A 22,685-nucleotide genomic window follows, 5' to 3' on the forward strand; every position below is an offset into this window, starting at 1 on the left:
AATGCCTTTTCCTCCCCTTAAAAAAAGAAAAGACGAGGAGAAAAGGGGCAGAGAGAGGAAAATGTGTATTTCAAAACACTGGGTTGACGTTTCTTATTCTAGCTCCCTCTGCCTCGGGACTGATCTCGGCGCTCCCTCGGCTTTATCCGGAGCCTCTCCGGGAACTCGGGCCCCGTTGGAGCTGCCCGAGCGGCCAAGTCTCCCCCTCGCCTTCGAATCGGCCAGGCGTCGGCTCGATCCTCTTCCCCTTCCATCATAGGACCTTGTGAGCCACCCTGATCTATACCACCTGTGATTCAGGAGGAGATTGGAGGATGGGGTCATATGACTGGTCACGTGGTGGAGGCAGCTCAGTCCAAAAGAAAATGGGGTTTGGTGTAAATCTGGGGGTGTAATGTTATCATATATCACGCTACCTCGTAAAACCGACACGGAAGCCTACCGGACCACAAATCACCGGTCAAAATTATGAGTTCTTCGTATTATGTGAACGCTCTTTTTAGCAAATATACGACGGGGGCTGCTGCTCTCTTCCAAAATGCGGAGCCCACGTCTTGCTCCTTTGCTACCAACTCGCAGAGAAGCGGCTATGGACCAGGCGCTAGCGCGTTCACCTCCTCCATGCCTGCCTTGTACAACGTGAACAGCACCATATATCAAAGCCCGTTCTCTTCCGGATACAGCCTAGGCTCCGATGCCTACAACCTGCATTGCTCCTCTTTTGATCAGAACATTCCCGTCCTTTGCAATGACTTAACCAAACCCAGCTGTGACAAAGCGGAGGACAGCAACCTGCACAGCCAGGCGGAGAGTAATTTCCGGATATATCCCTGGATGAGATCTTCAGGTATGGGGGAGGAAGGAAGGAAGGAAGGAAGGGGGGTGGGGGACAAAACCGAGATGCGGGCGGGGAAGGCCGGGCTGAGAGGGGGGGGCGTTGGATTGAAAGCGCTGCCAAGCAGGCGAATGGCAACTTCCACGCGGGTGCGGGGGCAACTTCCACGCAAGGAGCGGGCGCGCGCCTGCCCTGCCTGCCTGCTTTTAATTAGAGCAAGCGGCGCCATTGCGCAGAAAGCCCGTGGCATTGTATGTAAATGAGTCTCATAAAACTTTTTATTGCCCAATTAATGGGTTCTAGCCTCGTAAATTTATTTAACTCTCTCTCCCTCTTTCTCTTTCCCTCCCCTGATATGGAATGGGAGCGTTGGGTTGAATTTTTGGTCGGGGCCCTAGGGAAATATGGGAAGGGTGATGGCGAAGGTGCCGGCCCGAGACTGGCAGGGGGAGAGACTCGCTTCTCCTCGCCCGCACTGGCGAAGGAGGGGGGGGGGAGTAATGCTGAGTGAGAGAAGAGCCGGGGGTGCGGACTGGGGTGGGGGACGTATCAGAGAGAGAGAAAAAAAATATATGGGGAAAAAATGGAGCTTTCTCTTGGAGTGAGCGAGAACGTTTGATACCCTATTATTAATCTGACCCACCCTCCGCAAGAAATATAGACGGTCAGTGGTAGGCATGTCAATAAAGAAATGGGTTATTGGAGCGATGCAAACCCGAACCTGCAGTTAATTTTGCGGGAGGACAGGAAGACCTGCTCTTTTAACTGGGAGCAAAAGCGAGCCCTGAGTTCCAGACACCGCTTTGACTTCCGCCAGAGTCTGGAATGTGGCGGGCAAACCGGAGAGACTCTGCTTTCAGTCAATCGCCCTCTTTCCCCCGCCTGGGTTTATTTATTTAAACTACCTGGTTAAAACCCGAATTCCTCCACCCACCCGGTTTGTCGCCTTTGCCCCGGGCACTTGAGGGAAAGCTAAGCCTTCAGTTTTTAATATACTGTGCAGGAATTTGCTTCCGAGTAGACGTGTCTCAGAATTGGACGGTCAGCTTCTACCCACTGGCCAGGAAGTTACGCCTTGCTGGACTCAATGGAGCTTACTTCTGAGTAGGCATGAGCAAGATTGAAGTGCTGCTGTCCTGTTCCGAAATATACATACATACATACATACATTTATGGGGGGGGGGTTCGTGTGTGTGTGTGTGTGTGTGTGTGTGAGAGAGAGAGAGAGAGAGAGAGAGAATAGGAAATAGAAGGGATTTGTTTTTCATTTGTTTGCCAGTGTTGTAAAACTATTTCCTGGTTCTCTAACTTCGGTGGTTCTTCCCCGGCCTCCCCAAACCCTCTCTTCAGGTCCGGATAGGAAGAGAGGGCGTCAGACCTATACCCGTTACCAAACTCTGGAGCTGGAGAAAGAATTCCATTTCAACCGCTACCTGACCCGGCGGCGGCGGATAGAGATCGCCCACGCCCTGTGCCTGACCGAGAGGCAGATCAAGATTTGGTTTCAAAACCGGCGCATGAAATGGAAGAAGGAACATAAAGAAGAAGCTGGAGGCGGCGGCGGCGGCGGCAGCGGCGCCCCGGCGGCCAACGACAGCACATCAGCTACTGCCTCTGTGGAGAAAGTAGAGGAGGAGGAGGAGGAAGAGGAAGAGGAAGCGGAATGAACGGACAACTCCCCCCCCTCTCCCGGGCTCTCGCTCGCCGGAGCCCAGCGCTCGTCTTCTGTATGCACGTGACATTGTAAATGCTCTCTTCAAATAATAATTAAAATCTATTTAAAAAGGAGACCCTTGCAATCGCCAATTCCAATTATAAGGGATGGGGGGAGAGGTGAGTTCACCTCGACTGGCCCTTCCGCATTCCCAGAGCATCCGAGACACAGCTCTGTGTAAACTAAGAGTAAAATTATCACTTGAACACCCGGACCAGTTTGGCTGTGAATGTCCAGACCTGTTGTATTATTATTTTTTGTTACATGATAGACGGATAGATTTTTCTCCCCGCCCTGATATCTGTGAGGGGAGGGGGTGTCGTAACTTGCACATAATAAGAAAAAGAAAAGGGGGCAAAAACGCTGGGGAGCCGCATATAGTTTAACTTCCAAATAAACTACCTGACTGTACTGGTCCCAATCAATCGCTAAGGGATAAGTTCACACTCAAACTACCTAATTTACGCTGAGGATCGATGTACTTCCAGTTACTGAATTTTTTTGTTGTTGTTTCTTTGTTTAAAATAACCTGAAGAAGGATTTGGGGGTGGGTGGGGAATTTCGAATTCCATGCGGGAGAAAACAATGACCTAAACCACTACACTCAGCTGCAGTGATTTGTACTACCTATTTTCCAAACTACCTATTATCTAGCTCCGCCTACCTATCTTCAAAATTATGCTGTATTTTATTAATGCAAAAAGGAAAGATGACAATACTTAAAAGCGGACCTTCCTTGCAGGACCTGAAGCGTAGCGCATAAGGTATAAAAGGGAAAACAATTGAAACGGGAGGCCTTCCCAAGTCCGCCACAGGATTTGATGCCTGGTATTGTTGAGTATAATTTAAAGTTTTTAAATAATAATAATAATAATATATTTATTCTAAGGCTGTTATTAAGTGGAAACAATATGCTGCAATGTAAGCTTTCGTCACACAAGTCTTCGCTAGGCCGAATTTGATGGAGGTTAAACCATCGCAATGGATTTGTACAAAGCGGTTTCATCGCGTCCTTTTTGTGCGGCTCTGCTCAAGGCCGATTTAGTGTTCCCTTTTGAGTTTTCTACCATTCTGCTTGATGCAACTGAAAAACACACAAAGCAACAAATTGAAAAAAAAAAGATGTGAATTTAAGCACCGGCCACATATACCTATTCTCAGCCACCTTATTCCCTTCTCCCTATTGCCAGAATGTGTTAAGTGGGAAGCAGCGTTGATTTTCATAACAAAGAACGAATATTGTATATTGGGTCGAGGGAGGCTTGAGCCATTTCTGATTTTCTTGGACCTCATTGATAAATATACCATGTCATCTGCTGGGAAGCCTGTACTTGGTTAGGCAAACTTTGTAGCATGAAGCAACGTTGACAACTCTGTATAAATAAATTCTGCCTTGAAAGTTTTGGCTAAACTTTATTCATAAAATGTACGTTACAATGTGTTTTTCCACTGTGAACATTGAGGTATCTCGTGTTAAAATTGAAGGGGGCGGGAAGTGCGTGTGTGTGTGCGTCTGCGTGAATACTCTTCGGAGGTGCTGTCGTGTATCGCCCACGTTCGATGTGTTTTATGTTACACAGAAATAAAAAATGCTTGTTGACAAAATATCCTCTCTTTTTTATTATTAAAAGTTACATATCTATATAAACATTTATATACACGTCTAGGCACACATGCAGACCCGCATCCAAATGCGAAAGTCCCGAGTATATACAAAACAACCCAAAGCAACCAGCGATAACTCTCTCAACCTGGTACTTGGAAATGAATGTTAATATAATCACTAAGATCTGCTCTCACAGTGATCTACTTTATATATGAGAATGAGCGAGCAGGCTGCTAGCCACCCAGCAAGCAACCCAAATATTACTTGGGCGGAAATCTCGTGGATTCCAATCAGAGTTCCTTCCCCATAGTATAATGGGGATATAAAAGAGAGATTTTGCTTAAGATGAGTCTACTGGTTCGTTGGAAAACATACATCTGATTTCAAAGTAGGTCCTAATTAACTAATTCAGGATTTGTTTTTCAAACGCATCTCGCGCGGTATATATAAGCTGGTATAGTCCGCACTTTGGAGAGGAAGTCACTGAAATTTCTGGAATGGAATGACTATAAGGCGCTTTAAGGCGCCGTCTGGAGGGTGCACGGTAGCCCCCGGAACACGGAATTAAGGACAATGCCATTAGCAAAGATATAACACGTATAGAACCTATTTCCATAGCATATTCCCAAAATATTTCTCCTACGAGCAATTTTTCTCCCCGCCCCCTTTTTATTCATTTAAAGCAAAACTGAGTGCTATCTCTCATATATATATATATATATGGAAAGATAAATAAGAGTGGTGAGTGAATAAGGGCAGATTTCCTGCTGCTCTGTTAAAAGCGTGTGGCACAGTTTTAATATTCCCCCTATTATAAAATACAATTCAAAAATTGTCCAGACTGTGGGTCCTTTAAAAAATCTAGAGCTTGCCTCTCTGGTAAAATGGCGCCTCTCTAAGTCCTGCCTCTTTCTTAGTGAGGAGGAAAGAGCCATAAATCCGTTGTTGTTTATGAAAATTTACAACTTTGCAATACAACTTTATGAGTGGTTCCGTTCCTCCATTGGTTGCCGATGGTCATGTGGATGGCAACCGTGAACATGAACTTTTTTATAATTTCCCTGGCGAGAATAGAGCTGCATTCTTTTGCTCAGCTCTGTCCTGCTTCGGATCTCTCTGGCTTTTCAGTCCCCCCCCACCTCCACCACCCCCGATTTTCATTTGTCCTTTGTAAGTCAATAGGGAGCCGGGTGGATGGAGGTTCAGAGCAGGCAGTCGCCTAGAACGCAGGTCTTGGATGGCAATTTCCAGTTCCTCCGCCGGAAGGTGTGGCATATTGGATTCAAAGCGCTGGAGTGGCAGATTTTCAACTCGCAACCTGGCTAATTTCCTGCTTCTTCTGGCACCAAAAGGAGGGCGATTCGTCTCCGGTGCAGCCAAAGCGACAGCTGTCAAAGTAGCAGGGGCTCCTGCAAGCCAGAACCTAAAAAGGTGAGAAATTCAGAGAACTACCAGCATGAGCGAGCAACCTCTGTTATAACATTAGACTAGACAAACCTGGAAAATCAGCATCCTTCTCTGAAACAGATTAGACATAGAATGTTGATCCGCCAAAGGTGCGATGGTGCCAATTGACTCTCTAAGCTTTCTGGATTGTGCCGGGTGCAATCAAAACAGACCAGAACTGCTAGTGAGCCTGTAGATATGCTATTTTAGCACCGGCTGCAGCTACATTTGCTTAAGAATAACCTGTATTTTTTTGAAGCCACGGGAGATTTTAGAAACCGTCTCATTAAATGTTGCGTTGATAGTAAGGCAGAGCTGGAATGCTTCTAAAATGTGTATTTTAGCAAAGCGGGTGCGTTTTGACTTTTTGTGTGTTTAATGCGTGGTTGTTGTTGCTATGAGATCTGTCAATGTAAATAGAGAGTTTAGGAACTTATCGCTTCATTTTAGATGTTAGGTGGAAATTAATGCCGGTAACGTCAGAGGATAGATTATGCATGCACTCGATTGCTCCATCTTCAGATGAAGATGTACGTACAAATAGCATGGTAGTCACGTATATCGTATGGCGCCTGGATAACATTAGGAGCTTTTTAAAGTCCCGAAATGCAGCTTGTTCCTTAATGATAACTAAGGATTAAATGCAATAAAGAAGCTTGCTTCAGAATCACAAAATGCGGCTTTTTGTTTGGTGGAGACGGAGGAGTGTTTGTGTGGATGTGAGAGAAAAACAGGTTAATGAAATAATAGAAAATTATCCTCAAAATCGGTATAGGTGGAGGGATGTGGTGAAGCAATATTTTCGTAAGGGTACGTAATTTTGTGTGATGCGCCCATTTTGTGTCGTCTCCTTAAAATGGTTTTCTGGGAGGAAAATATTTCGGATTGCATATCTTTAAATATTCATTTCAGTTGTTAAAGATGAGAAGCAGTTATCTTATGTGTTCAGAACGATGGGTGTCCCCCCCCCCACTTCTCCGAGCTGATAAAGAATTACGTGTGCATTGCATTGCAGTATCTGGCTGACTGCAACCGCAGTGAATGTCGGATTATTTATCGCCAAGTGGAGTGTACTCAGTGCTGCCACTGTGTGGTTGAAGGTGGTACTGGACGCAGAGTGAGCTGGTGCAACCGCCAGTATCACACACACACACACATACAAACACACACACAAACCCGCAGAACGTAGCGGGTGGTTCTCCACTGGAAAACTCTATTTGTAAAAATCGGCCTTCAGTTGCCCACCTCAAGCCGTATCGCTTTAAGGATTCTTTTTCCGCGAGAGCTTAAAAAAATTTACGTGGCAGACGGGATTTGAAGGGGACACCCCGGAAAGATATTGTTGTTGAACCGAATGTTTTGGCGTGGTGAATTGGAAGGACCAGGAAGCTAACACGTCCAGTCTAAACAATAGCTGAGATTGCGAGAACTGTTTGGATTAGCGGCTGTTAGCTAAATGTTGCTTTCTGTTACACCTCTGAACCTAAGAAGGATTTGCAAGTGGATTTATACCTTAGGGAAACGGAGCTTTTAAGCTTAAGAGGGTAACTGCCCCCCGCACCTGTATTCTAACTTTGTTTGACTTATGGCTTCGATTGAATGAAAGCCCGAGAGCAAAGGGGGTGGATGGGGGGAAACCTCGCACTGTTAAACGGGTAGTCACACATTTTAAATCGATGGGTACTGCTATATATATATTTTTTTTAAAAAAAAGTTTTGGAGTTTTGCATGTTTTCTTTTAAACGGGGCCACTCCAGCTGTTTACCTTGCTTCGGTCAGGAATGTGTCTCCGGGAGCTTGTCTGGGTTCATTTGAGAAGCTGCAGTCTATGGCAAGGCTTCTGCTTAGCAGATGTGGGTCTCGGAACCTCTAGCTGGGGAGGGGCGACTTTTTCTACTGGCAGACCTTGATATATATATATATATATTTGTACATTGGAATGCAACCATGACATTATTATTATTATTATTACATTGCATCTTGCTAAATAACCTCGTTAAGAGACCTGGTGAGCGTTGCATGCACTTTCGTACTTTTAATTCTGCTTTATTTGGTTCTTGGTGAGTAAAAGAAAAATGAGGGAGATGCCTTCGTTATATTGCGCTGAATTTACAGACACTTCCCTACAGTTTGTATTTTTCCTGGCTGCTGGTCTTTGCAGGATAATTTGAGAGTGGCATTTTGGTTCATTAAAACTGATGGGGTGGGGAACCCCAGCACAACTTCCTGAAAATATTAATAGAGAATGAAGAAATGTTTTACCTGTCCTTCAACGGTATGAAGTTTCCCACTTTCAAGTGTCTTGTGCATCCTGACGTTATATAGCTGCACTGTAAAAATGTTTGAAACGTGATTTACTCATTTTTTGTTGTTCTCGGCGAATGGTTAGCTTCCTGTTCCTCTGCTTCTGAGCTCTCCCACCTATACTATCGATTGCATTTATAGGTAACCTTTTAGCGGAAAGATTGGGGAAGTCCTTTGAAAGCACTCGCCATTATTGGAGGTAATCGAGAGTTGCCTGTGAAACCCCGATGAGGGGCGCAAACAATGCACACGGTGGGGAGACGTTTTAACTTACTGCTGTTTTATAGATCCCGTAATGGGGCTCCGGAAATGAAACAAACCAGATTGCAACTGGGACAAAGCTCACGGCTTTCAAGCCAATTGAGGGATAGTTTTTAAAGCGCCCATTCAAAAACTCGAGTCTTGTGGAGGGAAGTGTAAATCGCTACCCAGGCAATTGGCACAGAAAACATTTTGTGGGCCTCTGCCCTAAAGACACTTTACTTGGGACCAAAGTCCTAATGGGCTCAGGGGGGGGGGACTTACTTCTGAGTAAACCTGCTTAGAAATGAATCAAATGTATTAAAAGCGTGGATCTATCAGATGTTAGCATTAGTACCTCTGCTACCTTAGGCCTAGGCGTACCGCCTTCTTTTCATCACCCTAAAATTTCCACCACGTTTGTGGGGGAGGGATTACAGTGTGGTGCTTGCTAGGTGATGTCTGGGGGAGTCCACAACAGCCAGGTTAAATATAAAGATGAAAAGGGGCAGCCCCCCCCACCCAAAGTACTGGCTATAAAGGGTATTTGTGCAAAGTTCGCCATGACGGGTTTCCCCTCTGCCTGCCAGACTGAGACAAAAACAAGGACTAAAGCTGCAGATATATTCCTTGACGAGTTAAAAAATGTCAACAAGAAAAACAAGCCTGTCCTTGCCGGAATGATTCAGCCTTTTCAAAGCTTCTGATGTCTTGTCCTCAGCTACTTTCGAGAGGATTCCTTTGCCAAAAACAATAACAAAAAAAACACCACCCACTGCCAACACACAATAACAACCACGTCGAGACATCCTCACTTCTTTCCTGCTTTCCGAATTACTATTAAAATTGTCTGGGTCAAGCTTAACAGACGAGATTATTTTCCTCAGCCACCAAGAGGCTCAAAGAAGAAGAATTATTGCAGAGAAACGTATCTGCGTGCGCGTGTTTTCTTACTAACCAAATAAAACTAGGCTAAGCGGTATTCGATATTATTATTAATTATTATTATTATTACCTGAATCGAAACATTTTGGGAAGCCTTGTATGACTAAGCTTATTCTCCCCGCCCCACCCCGGACTAGGAATATGTGAAAATAATTGAAGCTTTTAATTGAGGTGGTCTCTTTTTAATCCGATCAGTGAGCAGAAGTTCCCGTTTTCGAACTTGTTTGACATTTTCTTATTATATTTTTAAAATTCTTAGATACCACATAAATCAACCAACCGGCTGCCTTGCTTTCATCTTCCGGGAAGGGGGGAGGCTGAGGGGTCCTGGCGGGAGAATCAATGGGGAGGGGACAATGGGGAGTTTCCTGGGTGCTGCTTCATAACGCCTTCAGTCTAGACACCCTAACTTTGCAGAGGTGCCTCTTTTGCTTACAGATGCCAGCGGGGCTGTGCTCTGGGTGTCTACAATCACCTTGATTTATTTATCTATACAACAACACACACACACACACAATTCCTCTCTAGCCTTCCCCCGCCTCCAGCTTTTTGGCACAGCGGACGATAACCGCTGTTTCCAAGTTGCCATCCATCTGCCGGGCTCCGGCGGCGGCTGAGATACGGCGGCTGGGGGGTGTTGTTTGTAACTTTGCTGGTTCGGTGGCGGCGGGTCCCAGGGGAGAAGGGCCCTCCGCCGCTCTCTCATTGGTCGCCGAGCCATCAGCTGGTGCTATTTGCTGCTGTCGCTTTTGGCGCTCGGCCATCCAGAAACAAACCACTTCGATGACTACTAATAGTTATAGCCAGATGTACTAATACACAACAAATCACGGTCCGGGATCTGGGGAGCGTCAATGAGTTCCTATTTTGTGAATCCCACTTTCCCGGGGAGCCTGCCTAATGGGCAGGAGTCGTTCCTCGGGCAGATCCCCATCTACCCAGCTGGGTACGAGGCTCTGAGGCACTTCCCAGCCTCTTATGGGGCCGGCAGCCTGCAGGACAAGACCTACTCCTCACCTTGCTTCTATCAACAGTCCACCAACACGGTCATCGCCTGCAACCGGGCATCCTATGACTATGGAGCCTCCTGCTTCTATCCAGACAAGGACTTGGGCGGCGCCTCCTCGCCCTCCGGCAGTGGCAAGCAAAGGGCCAGCCACCCTGGGGACTATCTGCCCTGCTTTGCTTCTGACCAGCAGTACAAGCCCGAGAGCGGGCCGGCCAAAATCCTAAACGAGGAAGGAAGCGACCGGAAGTACAGCAGCCCTGTTTATCCTTGGATGCAAAGGATGAATTCGTGCGCTGGTAAGTCACAGGGATGCAAGCAAGACTCAAGGGGTGGGCGGGCGAGTGAGGGTGAAAGTGAAGTTGAGGGGGGAGAGAGATAAAGGGCTTTGGGGGAGGATGGAGGAATATGAGAGGGGTTTTTTTGCAGGGGGGTGAGCTGGATCTATGAAGACCAGTGTCACCTGCAAGCAAATGGGTAGACTGAGATTCCTCTCCAGGTTCTCCTCTATCCTGACACTTTGCTGGGCGGGGTGAGGTCGGGTGGGGGGGGGGTTACTTTGAAAAAGTATGCATTTATTTATTTATTTATTTATTTATTTATTTTAAAGGAAAGGTCGCCTAAAGTCTGAGTCAGCAGATAAAGGTTTGAATGCCCAACAGTCATACCTGAGAGCCAGTTCGGTATAAAGTACTAAGATCTGGTGCTCGTTGTAGGCTTGGTTGGTGGTTACTGCTGCTACCAGTACGAAATAATCATGATTAAAAGAAGCCCGCTTCCCTGAGAGCCAAAGACTGATGCAGAGGAATATGCCCTCTGTATTGACTGCTCAATATATTTGCAAGACAGATCCTCTCTTCCCCCTCCCTTCACCCACTCATTAGTGTGTAAGTATTAGCTACTGAATGCACGTTTTCCAGTAATATGTGCACGCACACAAATCATCTACTGGGGGCGGAGGAGGTGGGAAGAGAGGAAACTTGATCAATGGCCAAATTCCCATTGATTTCAATGGATCAGAATTTCATCCTTTGTCCATCTTAAAGGGGAAGTTTGGAAAAGACATGCAAAATTTAAACTCCACGAGGCATTTTTATTCAGGTTTTTCCTACATAAGTTTACCTTCTCCGTTGTGAGTTTGTTTCTTTTGGGGGTACCACACTGCAGTAAATATAGCACTGCAGGGGCGGGGGCTTCTTGCTTTAAGAATGCATACTAGGATTTATTTCTTTGTAATTATGTTCGTTTCTAGGCTGTTATCCTAAGAGCACTTCCTTGAAAGTAGGCTTTACTGAAATCGATGGCCTTGCAAATAAATGAGCTCAGATACTGGTATCTGTTGCTTTAATTATTATGAAAGGTCGTGGTCCAGACAAAGTTAAGCACTTTCAGGTCGCACTTATTTTAAATCGAGCAGAGTTAAGGACGTGCGCCTGCTCGAGTTTGCCTCTGAAAACCAATGGAGCTGCTTAACTTTGTCCGGATCCTGCCCAGGTACCCTATTGGCGTGATCTTAGGCATGTTCACTTATAAGTAGGTCCTGATGAGTTCCATGGGGTTTACTCCCAGGCAGATGGGTATAGGATTGCAGCCTGAGTTTTTGCCGACGCCACAGCGAGATAGAAATGTTACACACCCCACACAGAGTCAGTCACAGCGTGTGCATATGTGCCCGTTTGCGTGCCATATGAGAGTATTTTCTGCGTGTTGAGCGCGGAATTTTAGCCCCGACGTCAATACGAACATTGGCTTCCCAAAGTTCTGCTACCAACTTAGATATCCCTGGGAAAATTTAACCCGGGAAACGTTGAGGAAGGGACTGAACTTTCCCCACGCATCTCCTTATATCTTCCTATGCGAGGATATGGGCTGGGGGTGGGGGAGAGAGGGGGGAAAACGCACACACCAGCGCAGCTCGAAGCAGTTTTCCTCCATTGTTAACAGAAAGCACGAAGGCCTCTTCAACTGAGACCATCTTGTCTTTCCTTCCATAGGTGCAGTATACGGAACGCACGGCAGACGGGGCAGGCAGACCTACACCAGATACCAGACCTTAGAGTTAGAGAAGGAATTTCACTATAACAGATATTTAACCAGGAGGCGACGGATTGAGATAGCGAACGCTCTCTGCCTCACTGAGCGGCAGATTAAAATCTGGTTTCAAAACAGGAGGATGAAATGGAAAAAAGAAAGCAAACTCATCAATTCCACCCAGCCGGGAGAAGAAACAGAGGAAAAGTCTGGGGAGTAAAACAATGCTTACAACGAGGCGGGTGTGTGTGTGTGTGTGGAGTTGCCACCATACCCTCTCTTTAGTTGCTCTTTACATCTCCCTTTACCCCTCCCCTCTTATGTTCCTCCAGGAATATATATATATATATAGATATAATTCGTATTGTAATGGTTCTGACGACTTTCAAAGGCTTGATTAAAATATATACCTATTTATATATATCTATATATATTTGCAATTAACTGTGAATTTCTGGATCGGTAGGATAAATGGACATGGAAGGGAGTGATGTACATAGTCAGGTCTCCAAAGCGTAGGTTAGGATATGCTTCAGATGGTATCAAGATTCTTTAAAAAAACAAAACCACACCAAACAAACTTTGAAGTGGAGCATCGGTGATAATATGAAAGACTGGAAATTGGTGGAATGGCTTCCAGGGACAAAAAAAGAGGGGGGCGGCGGTCGCTTGCTCAGAGGGAAACCTCCATATTCTAGGACGGCCAGAGATGTACATGCGTCTTATTTATGTCTTTGCTGCTAACTCGGGATAGATTGGTGCCATTGTTCGTCTCCTTTTCACCTCAGACCTGAGCCCATTCATTCGGATTTTTTTTAAAAAAATACAAAACATAAAATAAAAAGACTCCATGATTAAAGTTGCCACCATGGCGATTTTATGGCACCGAAATATTACAGTACAGATTAGGAAAAGCCTGTTTCCTTGTACATATGATTGAAATATTTAGTTAGGATCCCACCCCACCAAAAAGAAAAAGAGGGAAAGGGGAAATTTCAATAATGAGATTAAGCGTTTTTCTGTTGTGGTTGTTTTTTTTAAGTACAGCCTTGAAGTGTTGATGAACCGCTATGGATGTTTCAAAATGGCCACATATTTGCGTACTGTTTTGTTTTAATTAGCAAAAGCCTGCATTAAACCCCCCCCCCACAAAGCTCAAAATACTGTAATTAAAAGCACAACAAGTGAAGGGAGAAGTATCTCCAGGCAGGCAGAGATGGGTAGAGTTCGAATTAGAGGAGTGTGTGTGTGTCTGTGTTTGTGTACACACACATGTATATGCACGCTCACAAACACAACTTGACTATCGAGGGTAACTTTGATTTCTGAGTACTGTTGAAGGAGTAGGCAGAATACTGAATCGTGGCTGTTTCCCCAACCCCCCACCTTCACATTTGGTTAAATTTCTAAACAACGACAGTAAATTATGATGGTGATGGAAGCAAAGTCGAAATGTAGCTACTATTCTATGCTTTCATTGAGAATGTGTGGAAGAAGGATCCGGCGCAAGCACGATTTGCTTTAAATAACAGTGACAGTGAAAATGTGTCTTTCTATATGCGATTAAGTGTGTTTGGCGTCCTCTGTGTATATGTGGAAATGCAAAGGTCTTTTTCGATACTATGAAAAGTGTACTTTTTGGGCAATGACTCTGAATACTAATAAAAGTGAAATAGTGAAAACCTACCCCTCAAAAGATCACCAACGTTATATATATATATGTTGTTGTGAAATTGGGTGGGGGAGGAAGAGAATATGCCATGGTGTCATAAAATGATACTGGGGTTTGCTTGCTTTTAGTTCCAGGCTGTTTAAAAGAGGCTTAGAGAACAGCTCAGCGGAAGGAAATTTTGAAATCGGCACTGATCTTTAAAAATGCACAGCGATCGATCCCCCGCCACCCCTTTTATCCTGGTTTTTCAAGCGCCTGAGAAAAAAGGACACCATAGTAATTGTTGCTAGAATGTTGGGGTTTATTGCTTTCCTCTAATTGGCTTCAATAATAATTAGTCTTTTCCCTTCCTCCCGCAAAAGAAACCCATATATATATATATATATATATATATATATATATATATATGGCTCTCCCTATTTATACAGCTTTTCTTTGTAAATAATCTCTAGCAGAATGGGGGATGTTAGGAAATAATAAAGGAATGTGCAAGATTAAAAGGAATCTTATTGAAAAGGAAAGGTTGAATATATTATTTCTCCCCTATGCTTCTGAATTCTTGCTGGTTTTCTGATCTGGAGCCGATAGCCCTTAAAAATTGGTCCATACTAATGGAACTGTGTGAGAGATGCCATAATTTTGCTATAATGGGCTGTAACCTCGATTCGACCCCAGACTTGCGAGTAAGCCCCTCGCTGGGGCGGGGGGGGGGGTGTTGCGGAGGTGAAGATCCCGCTTTCCTCCAGAGGGTGGCGCACGAGGCCGACTGACAGTCGCGAGCTGGCGGCCGGGTGCGCGCGCCGGCGCGCGCGCCCCAGCCCTTCCAGCATCCACCCAAACTCCCCCATTTAGTGCACGAGTTTACCTCTAGAGGTCATCAGGCAGGATTTACGACTGGACAACAAAAGCACGTGATGTGAAGCCGTACCCCATATTTGGGTGCCTACGTAGGAGGGAACCAAGTACATGTCCCAGTCATTTCCATAATTCATCATAAATTGTGCTAGGGTGCTATAGACGCACCAAAAAACGAAGCAAAGAGCCACAAATCAAGCCCCCCGATCAAAAAAAAAAGCAACAAAAAATCCCAACCAACAACAACAACAAAAAAATCATCATCAACAAAAAAAACAAATGAGCTCTTATTTTGTAAACTCATTTTGCGGTCGCTATCCAAATGGCCCGGACTACCCGTTACATAATTATGGAGATCCCAGTGCCGTGAGCGAGCAATTCAGGGACTCCGCCAGCATGCATTCCGGCAGGTACGGCGGCGGCGGCGGTGGCGGCGGAGGCTACGGCTACAATGGCATGGACCTCAGCGTCGGCCGCTCGGCTTCCAGCCACTTTGGGGCAGGGGGCCCCTCGGAGAGGGCTCGCAGCAGCTACCCCGCCAGCGCTGCCCCCGAGGCCAGGTACGCCAGCCGGGCGGCGGCGGGGGCCACGGGGTCCACTCACTCGCCTCCGCCTGACCCTCTGCCCTGCGCCGCTGCCGTGGCGGCGGCCACCTCGCCTGTCAGCGGCGACGCTCATCACGGCGGCAGCGTGAAAAACTCCACGGCCAACTCGAGCAGCACTTCGTCCACTTCCAGCACCGGCGCCAGCAGCAGCAGCAGCAGCACCAGCGCCAGCAGCAGCGCCAGCAGCACCGGCAACAACCCCCACCACCTAGGCAGAGAAGGGCTCAGCACGTCGCCAGGCACCGAGGAGGACGCCCCGGCCAGCAGCGAGCAGGCGAATCCCCAGCAGAACGACCAAAGCACAGCTCCACAGCCGCCACAGCCCCAGATCTACCCCTGGATGAGAAAACTGCACATAAGCCATGGTAAAAAGCATGCCCGGATTACAATATCTATGTATGAGAGAGGGGTGGGGAGGGGGGGAGTGTGTGTCGAGGGAGAGAGAAGGTAGATTGTTTGCAAAAGAGGAAACGTGGTGGGCAAGAAATGTGGTGGGCAAGAAATGTGCTTTCTCTTGCTCTCTGTCTTCCTCTGCCTGCTTGTCTGATCTTCTGGTCTATGCGGAGGAACACCCCCCCCCCGCCCCAAACCCCGTCCCTCTTGGAAAAGGCAAGTGGGACTTTGGAAATCGGGGTAGGGTGAGCCAAGCTCTCTTTAATAACTCTTCTAAGTCTCCCGGACTGTGAGGTGTAATTGAAATTTGGGGGGAGGGGAGAGAGGGAAAGCGTGTGTGTGTGTGTGTGTGGGAGAGAGAGAGAGAGAGAGAGAGAGGGATCTTGAATAGTGCGTGTCAGTCCTTGTAATTTATGACGAGGACCGTCCAGTGAAAAACACCGTTACTAATTATATCAAAAAAGAAGTTGAGTAAATAATGTGTGTGTGTGTGTGTGTGAGAGAGAGAGAGAGAGAGAGAGAGAGAGAGAGAGAGAGAGAGAGAGAAAGGGGTGTGGGGTGAAATATTTTTTTCTGGGAGGGAAGGAAGTCGAGGGAAAACTTAAGAGAGGAGGTTGGAGGGGGGCAATTGGGGGGGGGCTTAGTCCTGCAGTCCATAGTGCACTTGGAAATTCTTCCCACTGACTCCCAGATAAAGTGTGTTCAGATCAGGAGTGGGACCAGAACTTCAGAGGGTGCTTGGTTTGGGTGTTTATGTTTGTGTAAAACTCACTCTAGTAACAACTTCCCCACGACCCTAAGCATACTGTCAGGAGGAAGTAAGTTCTCATGAAGCCAAATGGTTTTGTTTTCTTTTACTTGCGAGTAGTAATATATTAAGGATCGGGGTGCAGAAGGGAGCTGCCATCCTGTCTTCCCCAGATTAAATAAAGGAGGCTACTCAAATAAAGTTGGGAGGCTACTCAAATTCAGAGCCCGGGATATTATTTGAGGGAAGGGGAGAAGAGATAGATGCGGGTGGGGAGAGCGAGAGAGGAGAAGGAGCTACTTGTTGATCATTTTCTCCCAACTTAACGCCCATACCAAACAGAGAAGAAAATCAGGGAGAGGAAGATTGGAGAGGAAGGATCCGGGGTGGCGGCGGTGGGACGTCTCCTCTTGCCAAAGGTCTAAACCGTGTCGTCCCCTTTCTATTTTTTGTTGCAGACAACATAGGGGGTCCCGAAGGGAAAAGGGCTCGGACTGCTTACACCCGCTACCAGACCCTGGAGCTGGAGAAAGAGTTTCACTTCAATAGATACCTGACCCGCAGGCGGAGGATTGAAATAGCGCACGCTCTTTGCCTCTCAGAGAGACAGATCAAGATCTGGTTCCAAAACAGGCGGATGAAATGGAAAAAGGATAACAAGCTGAAGAGTATGAGCATGGCAGCGGCGGGAGGAGCCTTCCGCCCTTAAGAGGAAAAGCCCCCGGCCCTGAAGCTGCTGCTGCTGCTGCTCCTTCTCCTTCTTCCTTCCCCGGAAGAAAACAAAACAAAAAAAACCCGAGTAACCGAGCAGTATTATAATTGAGCTGACCCTGCGTGGAATGTCAGTAGCCTCTTCCCGCTCCTGCTCTCCTTCTGCCCATCGTTCTGTAGACCACATTGACTTGCTCCAACTTCTCTGGGAGGCTGAAGATTCCCTCGCCCATCGTTTCATCCTGAGCCTGTTTTAATTAAGCCCCCCCACCCCGCCCCCGCCCGCGTCTCTCTCTTCCTCTCTCTCTCTCTAGCGCGTGTTACGTACGAGTAGATCTGCTTCCCGTGCATTTTATGTCTTGAATGGCTTTTGTCTTGAAGGGGGGGGGATGTAGATGTTTTAACTTATTTATATGAAGCGAGTGGTGTTACTTGAAGTAACTGTAAAGTGGGAGGGGGGAACCGAGGGGGGGGGAAAGACACCCTAGACAAACACAAAAGTAAAGGAGGACGATCTGTTCCCTCGTTCGCTTCCCCCTCAACTTCTTCCCTTCTGGCTCCCCTACAAGTCCTGTTTGACTCCCAATGTTCTCTCTCTCTGTGTGTTGCACTCGCTGTGCTTTGCTGTGCATGTGTGTTCAAAACGTGTCAGTGTCTGTATAGCTCCAAGCTGTGGCCGAGATTTCCGATCAGAAACGACCTATCTTATTTCCCTGTGTCCATTAATGGCTGTTGTAGAGGTGAATATGACGAAATACAAAAACGGAACGTGTCCTAACGTGTAGTGAATAGTGAATCTGTGACGAAAACTGTGATTCCAGACAGTATGTCCTTTGCTTGTGCCTTTGTATATGACTCTCTTTGCACGAAGTCTTAGAAGTGGCTTTTCTATTAAGCGCAGCTTCAGTAACGTATTTCCCACCCCCTCTTCTCTCTTATAGCTTCCTTCCTTTCTTTTGGTGAACAAAGTTACACATAGAGTCAAAGTCTGGCTGTTTGAGCAAACAATAATAATAATAATAATAGCAGCAACAACAACAATAATAATGTGATCGGCTTTTGAAAAGAAACTGTTTTTTTTTAATAACTGACTGGAAAAAAATAAACTTTCTATTGTAAGGGTTTCCCCCTTTTCTTTCTTCCCCATCGAACCCCCCGGTTTTGGTTTTGGTTTTTACTTCTGCGGGTAGTTTGGTTTCTACCCTAACGGAGGTGCCCTAGAGCAAAGTTGGAGAAGGACCCAGCCCAAATTCAAAGTAGATGCAGACACGATTGCCCCAGATCCCTTGGAATTGTAAAGTTATTCTTTGGATGGAGGGCTCACAATAACAGACCCTCAGCCAACTCCTTGTCTTGGAAGTGGGGTGGGAGGGAGAAGGAATGCCCCAAACTTCTGCTCTTTCTTGGCTGGGGAGGAAAAAAGAAGAAGAAGAAGACTGTCCTTTCTTCAACAACATTATCATCTCCAGAACTTGCTTTATACTATCTCCATCGGTTCATCCTCATAAGTTAAAGAAAGCTAGACCTGCCAGAAAGGTCTTGCATCTGTGAGCACCAGTCCAACATGGGGAAAAAAGTATTTAAATAAACCAGATACACCCACCTTCTTATTCTGCACTCTTACAAAAAGGTATTGGGGAAGGGTTTTGTGGCTGTTGTTGAGCGGGTGGGGATAAATTCCACCCTTCGACATAACATTTATTTATTTATTTTCGCTACAGCTACTCTTTTTTTTTTTTTGCTAGGAAATGTAACGTTACTTACCCTCACCAGGGCTTGAATGGTTAACTCTCCCGAGCTTCTAAGCGCAACTAAAGCTTTGCACATTTACAGACGGCTTTACATTGATGCCTTCCCTTAAAAGTTATAAAACAGTAAACTTTATAAGCCCCAGTTCCGGCTATATGACATTTGGGTGCCAAATGAATAGGGTTTTGTCTATGAATTAGATCGTAAAATCATCCATAGCACAGACAGATAGGCTCACTGGCTATAAAAAGTCACGTGGTGCCATTAAAGTAAGTTTTATGGTTTTGGGGAGTTGTCATCCAACATTATATACCACATAACATATAATCGCACTGACGATGGACTTCATTTGACTCTTTTGCAGGCTACGTGCGCCTCCTGGCCATTCAAATTGTCAGGTTTAGGTACAGAAGTATCCATTAACCCAAGTTCTCAAATACTCTCTGAAAAAATGGCTCATTGCAAGTTAAGGTAAGTTTCGTGCACAAGTTGCTTAAGTTTATTTGTACAGTGAAGAGCTCGCCTGTCGTTGCCTGGCTCCTTCTTAACGCTGCCCCGTTTATTCGGAAGGGAAGAAATAATATTTGGAAAGGCGCAGGTTACAGTGGGTAGGGGCCCGTTGTCCCGCCTCCCCATTTTTATCTAACCTCTCCTTTTTAAAATTTTATCCTTCAAATCCAGGCAAACCACAATAAGCGACTTTGGCAGAGATGGATTTTGAGGCCTAACTTTAATTACTTTGACTACGGCAAATGATAATGACTTCCTTTGCTTTTCCGTGCCCAGTGATTTTGTTTATTGAGGGGGCAGAGAGTCCGCAGGCGATTTTTTTAAAAAAATATTTTAATGAAAGGAACATAGATCTGGCTATGTCTGTAGACTGGTCATCCCTGTCTTTGCGGGGCGGGATGTGTGTGGAATTGACGCAGTAGTAGGTTTTCCAAGATAAGTTTTCCAGCTTATCGTCTCTAAAAGACAAGGAAGGTGCGCTCCAAGTCTGACTTTTTACGTGGTTAAGGTTCTTTGAGACTTATCTCTCCTCCATAATTACCCCTACGTACCTCCATCTCTCTCGTGTGTCCCTCTCTGTGTCTACATAGATTGTATATATACGCAATTTACACCCTTACCGTAGATTCCCCACAACCCCAGTGCCTTCATTTCCCGCTGGTTCCTTTATCCCTTCCCATGAAGGAACCAACTGACTGTAACTTTTACAGGAGAGTCTACGTGCCATTGGAGTGCTTGGAATTATGAAGGACAATACGTATAGGTTTATAGGCGATAGTAAATAACCCCATTTATATAGATATCCGTGTATATATCTACATACACCCATCACTGGCTGGGAATTGCAGGGTAGGCCCCAGCTGCCTGTTTATTTCAACATTCTTTTTTTCTATTTAAGTAGACTCTTCTCACTAGAGTGTGATTACTCAGCAATAAACTTTATGACCGGATTCAACTTTAAGTCTTTGAATTTCCAGGGTTGAAAGAGAGCGTGAAAGAGCATCCCTTTTTCCACTGCCCTTCTTCTTTTTGTTTTGTTTTGTTATTTCCTTTTCTTTCTTCTCAGCTTCTTTGTACTGCCAGAGCCAAATCCTGGAAATCCTTGCTCACACGAGCAGCTTTTAAGTCTTATCAGTTGTATCTTTGGAGCGCCTTGTAGCTAAAAGCCATGCAGGTGACCAAGAATTGGCAAGATAGGACCCTACTCTTTTTGAAGAAGAAAGTAAGAGGGGCCCGTACAAATGGGCTCATACATTGAGGTAACCCCACGTGAGGTTTGAAACGATCTCACCCCTATTCCTGCCTTTTAAAAAAAACAACAACAGATTGTTATCAGCGTGTGGGGTTCTAGAATATGCTTTCCCACTCTTATATCGCTTTGGACATCAGAGGAAAAGACAGTGTTGTCAGAAAATATAATAGCGTTATATAAAATAAGCGTGCCCTGTCCTAGTGGCTGTTTGGAAAGAGATACTCTGATGAAGGATCTTTTTTCTTGTGTATAGGTGGGTAATCTTAGAAGACTGAGAAACTTGCAGCAATAAGTGAATATATATTTTAAGACTTCAAATATTTTTTTATACATTTCCCTGAATACAGATGGATAGGCTAGCAATGCAATAAACTGGGTGGGGAGGAGCAGTTTTTAATTATACATTTAGTCCAAGCCTATGTGGCAGAATTAATCACACAGAACCGAATGCTAATAGTAGCTGGCATTTTCATGGTATTTACTTCCCTACACCTTAAATAGTTAGCAATGCGTATACACGTGTCTGGAACTATGACTAGATTTTTTTCAGTAGAAAAAATAAGGATTTAAATATAATGCATATCTGCTAAATAGAAACAGATGGCTGAATTACAAATCCATAATCCAGTTAAGGGAAGGACCTGATTTTACACTTAAAAAAAAAAAAAAGCCAACGGGACTATTGTTGGACTCCTAAAAGTATTTACTGGGAAATTCGAGTCCAGGCTTTCAAGGGGATATTTCCCTAAGTGAAATATCACTGAAATCCAGGTGCTAATCTACTTCAGTTTACATGAACTGAACTTTAGCTTCTGTTTCTTAGTGAAAAACAAGGTACAGTTTAAGCTCATTCGGGGCTGGTTGTGATCTCACCGTCTTGGATGAGGCCATCTGAAGGTTGTGGTCAATCTGCTCCATACCTAGGCAGAAGAAAATCGTACTGAAGTCTGTTGGATTTAATTCAAAAGAATTCAGGAATGGAGTAGGGAAATCCTGATGCCGTCTGATTTTGTAACTGGGGGAAAACAATTCATTGAGCTGAATGCTTATTTAACTCTTACCGTGGCTATCTAGCGATCCAGCCTTCTGATTGCTAGTTGACTGAATGGATACTAGCCAGTGAAACACATACAGCTTTGTGAACAATGTCATTTAGGCTGCAATTCTATACTCACTTCCCTGGGAGTGAATCCCATTGAACTCAAGGAGACTTTCTTCTGAGTAGGCAAAATTCCTCACGCACAAAAAACAAAACAAAAAAAGCCAACCCCTAAACACAAGATGAATTCATTGAGCATGCGAATAACTATGGGAATTGTCACTATTTAAAAATATTTCTAGTTTTCTGTCATGCCACCTTGAAACACTCTACCGAATAACCTAGGCAAAACACATCCACACGAAACTCCGGAATGTAAAGCCCATTTTAAAATAATATTGTATGTGTATTTAGTGCAAGTATATCTGATGGTGATGACTGTCGTATCACTGTTACTTTCTTTCTCTGACAACTGTGTGGTTTATTTTACTTAAATTACCGCCAGCAATTCTGAACCTTAGAAGTACTTCGCTGGCCCAGATGTAAGCACCAGCGCCATTAAAGGTTAGACAAGGGTGTGTGTGTGTATATAGCAAGGGCGTCGGAAGACTTCACTTTCTTTAAAGCGTAAGATGGCTTTTCTAAGTCACATGATTCGATGGTTTGCGCGTGCCCCTCACTACAAAGCATCATGGGAAAATTATTAGTGGCGTTATCTTAACGAATTAATTTCCTTGTCTTCAAAAGAGTGAAATTGCAAGCGTTTTCTACCTTATCTGTCCAGCTTTCAACATTACATTCTAATATCGAGGACATAAGCACTTAGACTGCATCTTTCCTGTAATCCCTCTCTTTCTTCTCCTTTTTCATCTGATTTTCTGATCTGTATAATTCGGCCTTTGGGAGTTTTTTGTTCTTTCTATCCACTCTGATCACATAACCTCTATTTTTCGCAGGCTTTGTTTTCACGATTCTCCAAAATCCTAGTAGTTTCCCTGGCGGCTAGCGCTTCTCGAAAACAGCT

General features: G+C 45.3%; 4 protein-coding genes and 1 long non-coding RNA gene across 8 annotated transcripts in view; 4 read left to right on the plus strand and 1 right to left on the minus strand.

The window, feature by feature from the left end:
- Window positions 1-236: 236 nt before the first annotated feature.
- On the plus strand, window positions 237-4,154 carry HOXA7 (homeobox A7). The gene is made up of 2 exons (XM_081164950.1): window positions 237-847; window positions 2,186-4,154. Exons 1-2 carry the CDS (start codon window positions 469-471, stop codon window positions 2,500-2,502), a joined length of 696 nt encoding a protein of 231 aa, XP_081021076.1. The 5' UTR covers window positions 237-468; the 3' UTR covers window positions 2,503-4,154.
- A 150-nt stretch (window positions 4,155-4,304) lies between these two features.
- On the plus strand, window positions 4,305-12,939 carry HOXA6 (homeobox A6). The gene is given in 4 exon segments (XM_081164945.1): window positions 4,305-5,581; window positions 5,584-5,586; window positions 10,125-10,395; window positions 12,091-12,939. Coding segments are annotated over 4 exon segments (720 nt in total). The 5' UTR covers window positions 4,305-5,392; the 3' UTR covers window positions 12,348-12,939.
- HOXA3 (homeobox A3) overlaps window positions 5,445-22,685 on the plus strand; it is a 52,306-nt gene continuing 35,065 nt past the window's right edge. Inside the window, exon 1 of one of the 4 annotated variants that reach the window (XM_081164786.1) lies at window positions 5,445-5,586. The gene's annotated coding sequence lies outside the window, so the exon portion shown is untranslated. Of the gene's footprint in view, window positions 5,587-19,190; window positions 19,332-22,685 lie in introns of those variants that run through there. The other 3 variants (XM_081164783.1, XM_081164782.1, XM_081164784.1) reach the window with 3 other exon arrangements.
- LOC308570260 lies at window positions 5,455-17,354 on the minus strand. Its single transcript, XR_014001052.1, has 3 exons — window positions 17,230-17,354; window positions 7,864-7,931; window positions 5,455-5,578 (listed from the first exon to the last, which is right to left on the minus strand). It is a non-coding gene; the product is annotated as an uncharacterized lncRNA (long non-coding RNA).
- HOXA5 (homeobox A5) lies at window positions 14,672-18,234 on the plus strand. Its single transcript, XM_081164897.1, has 2 exons — window positions 14,672-15,624; window positions 16,859-18,234. The coding sequence occupies exons 1-2, from the start codon at window positions 14,934-14,936 to the stop codon at window positions 17,107-17,109; spliced, it is 942 nt and encodes a 313-aa protein (XP_081021023.1). The 5' UTR covers window positions 14,672-14,933; the 3' UTR covers window positions 17,110-18,234.

The sequence above is a fragment of the Podarcis bocagei genome, assembly GCF_964188305.1.
Source record: "Podarcis bocagei genome assembly, chromosome: 12".
NCBI lineage: Eukaryota > Metazoa > Chordata > Lepidosauria > Squamata > Lacertidae > Podarcis > Podarcis bocagei.

Coding starts and splice junctions, on each gene's coding strand:
- HOXA5 (XM_081164897.1), top strand. CDS start 14,934: ATGAGCTCTTATTTTGTAAACTCATTTTGCGGTCGCTATCCAAATGGC. Junction 15,625..16,858: donor AAAACTGCACATAAGCCATG/GTAAAAAGCATG, acceptor TTTTTGTTGCAG/ACAACATAGGGGGTCCCGAA.
- HOXA7 (XM_081164950.1), top strand. CDS start 469: ATGAGTTCTTCGTATTATGTGAACGCTCTTTTTAGCAAATATACGACG. Junction 848..2,185: donor TCCCTGGATGAGATCTTCAG/GTATGGGGGAGG, acceptor CCCTCTCTTCAG/GTCCGGATAGGAAGAGAGGG.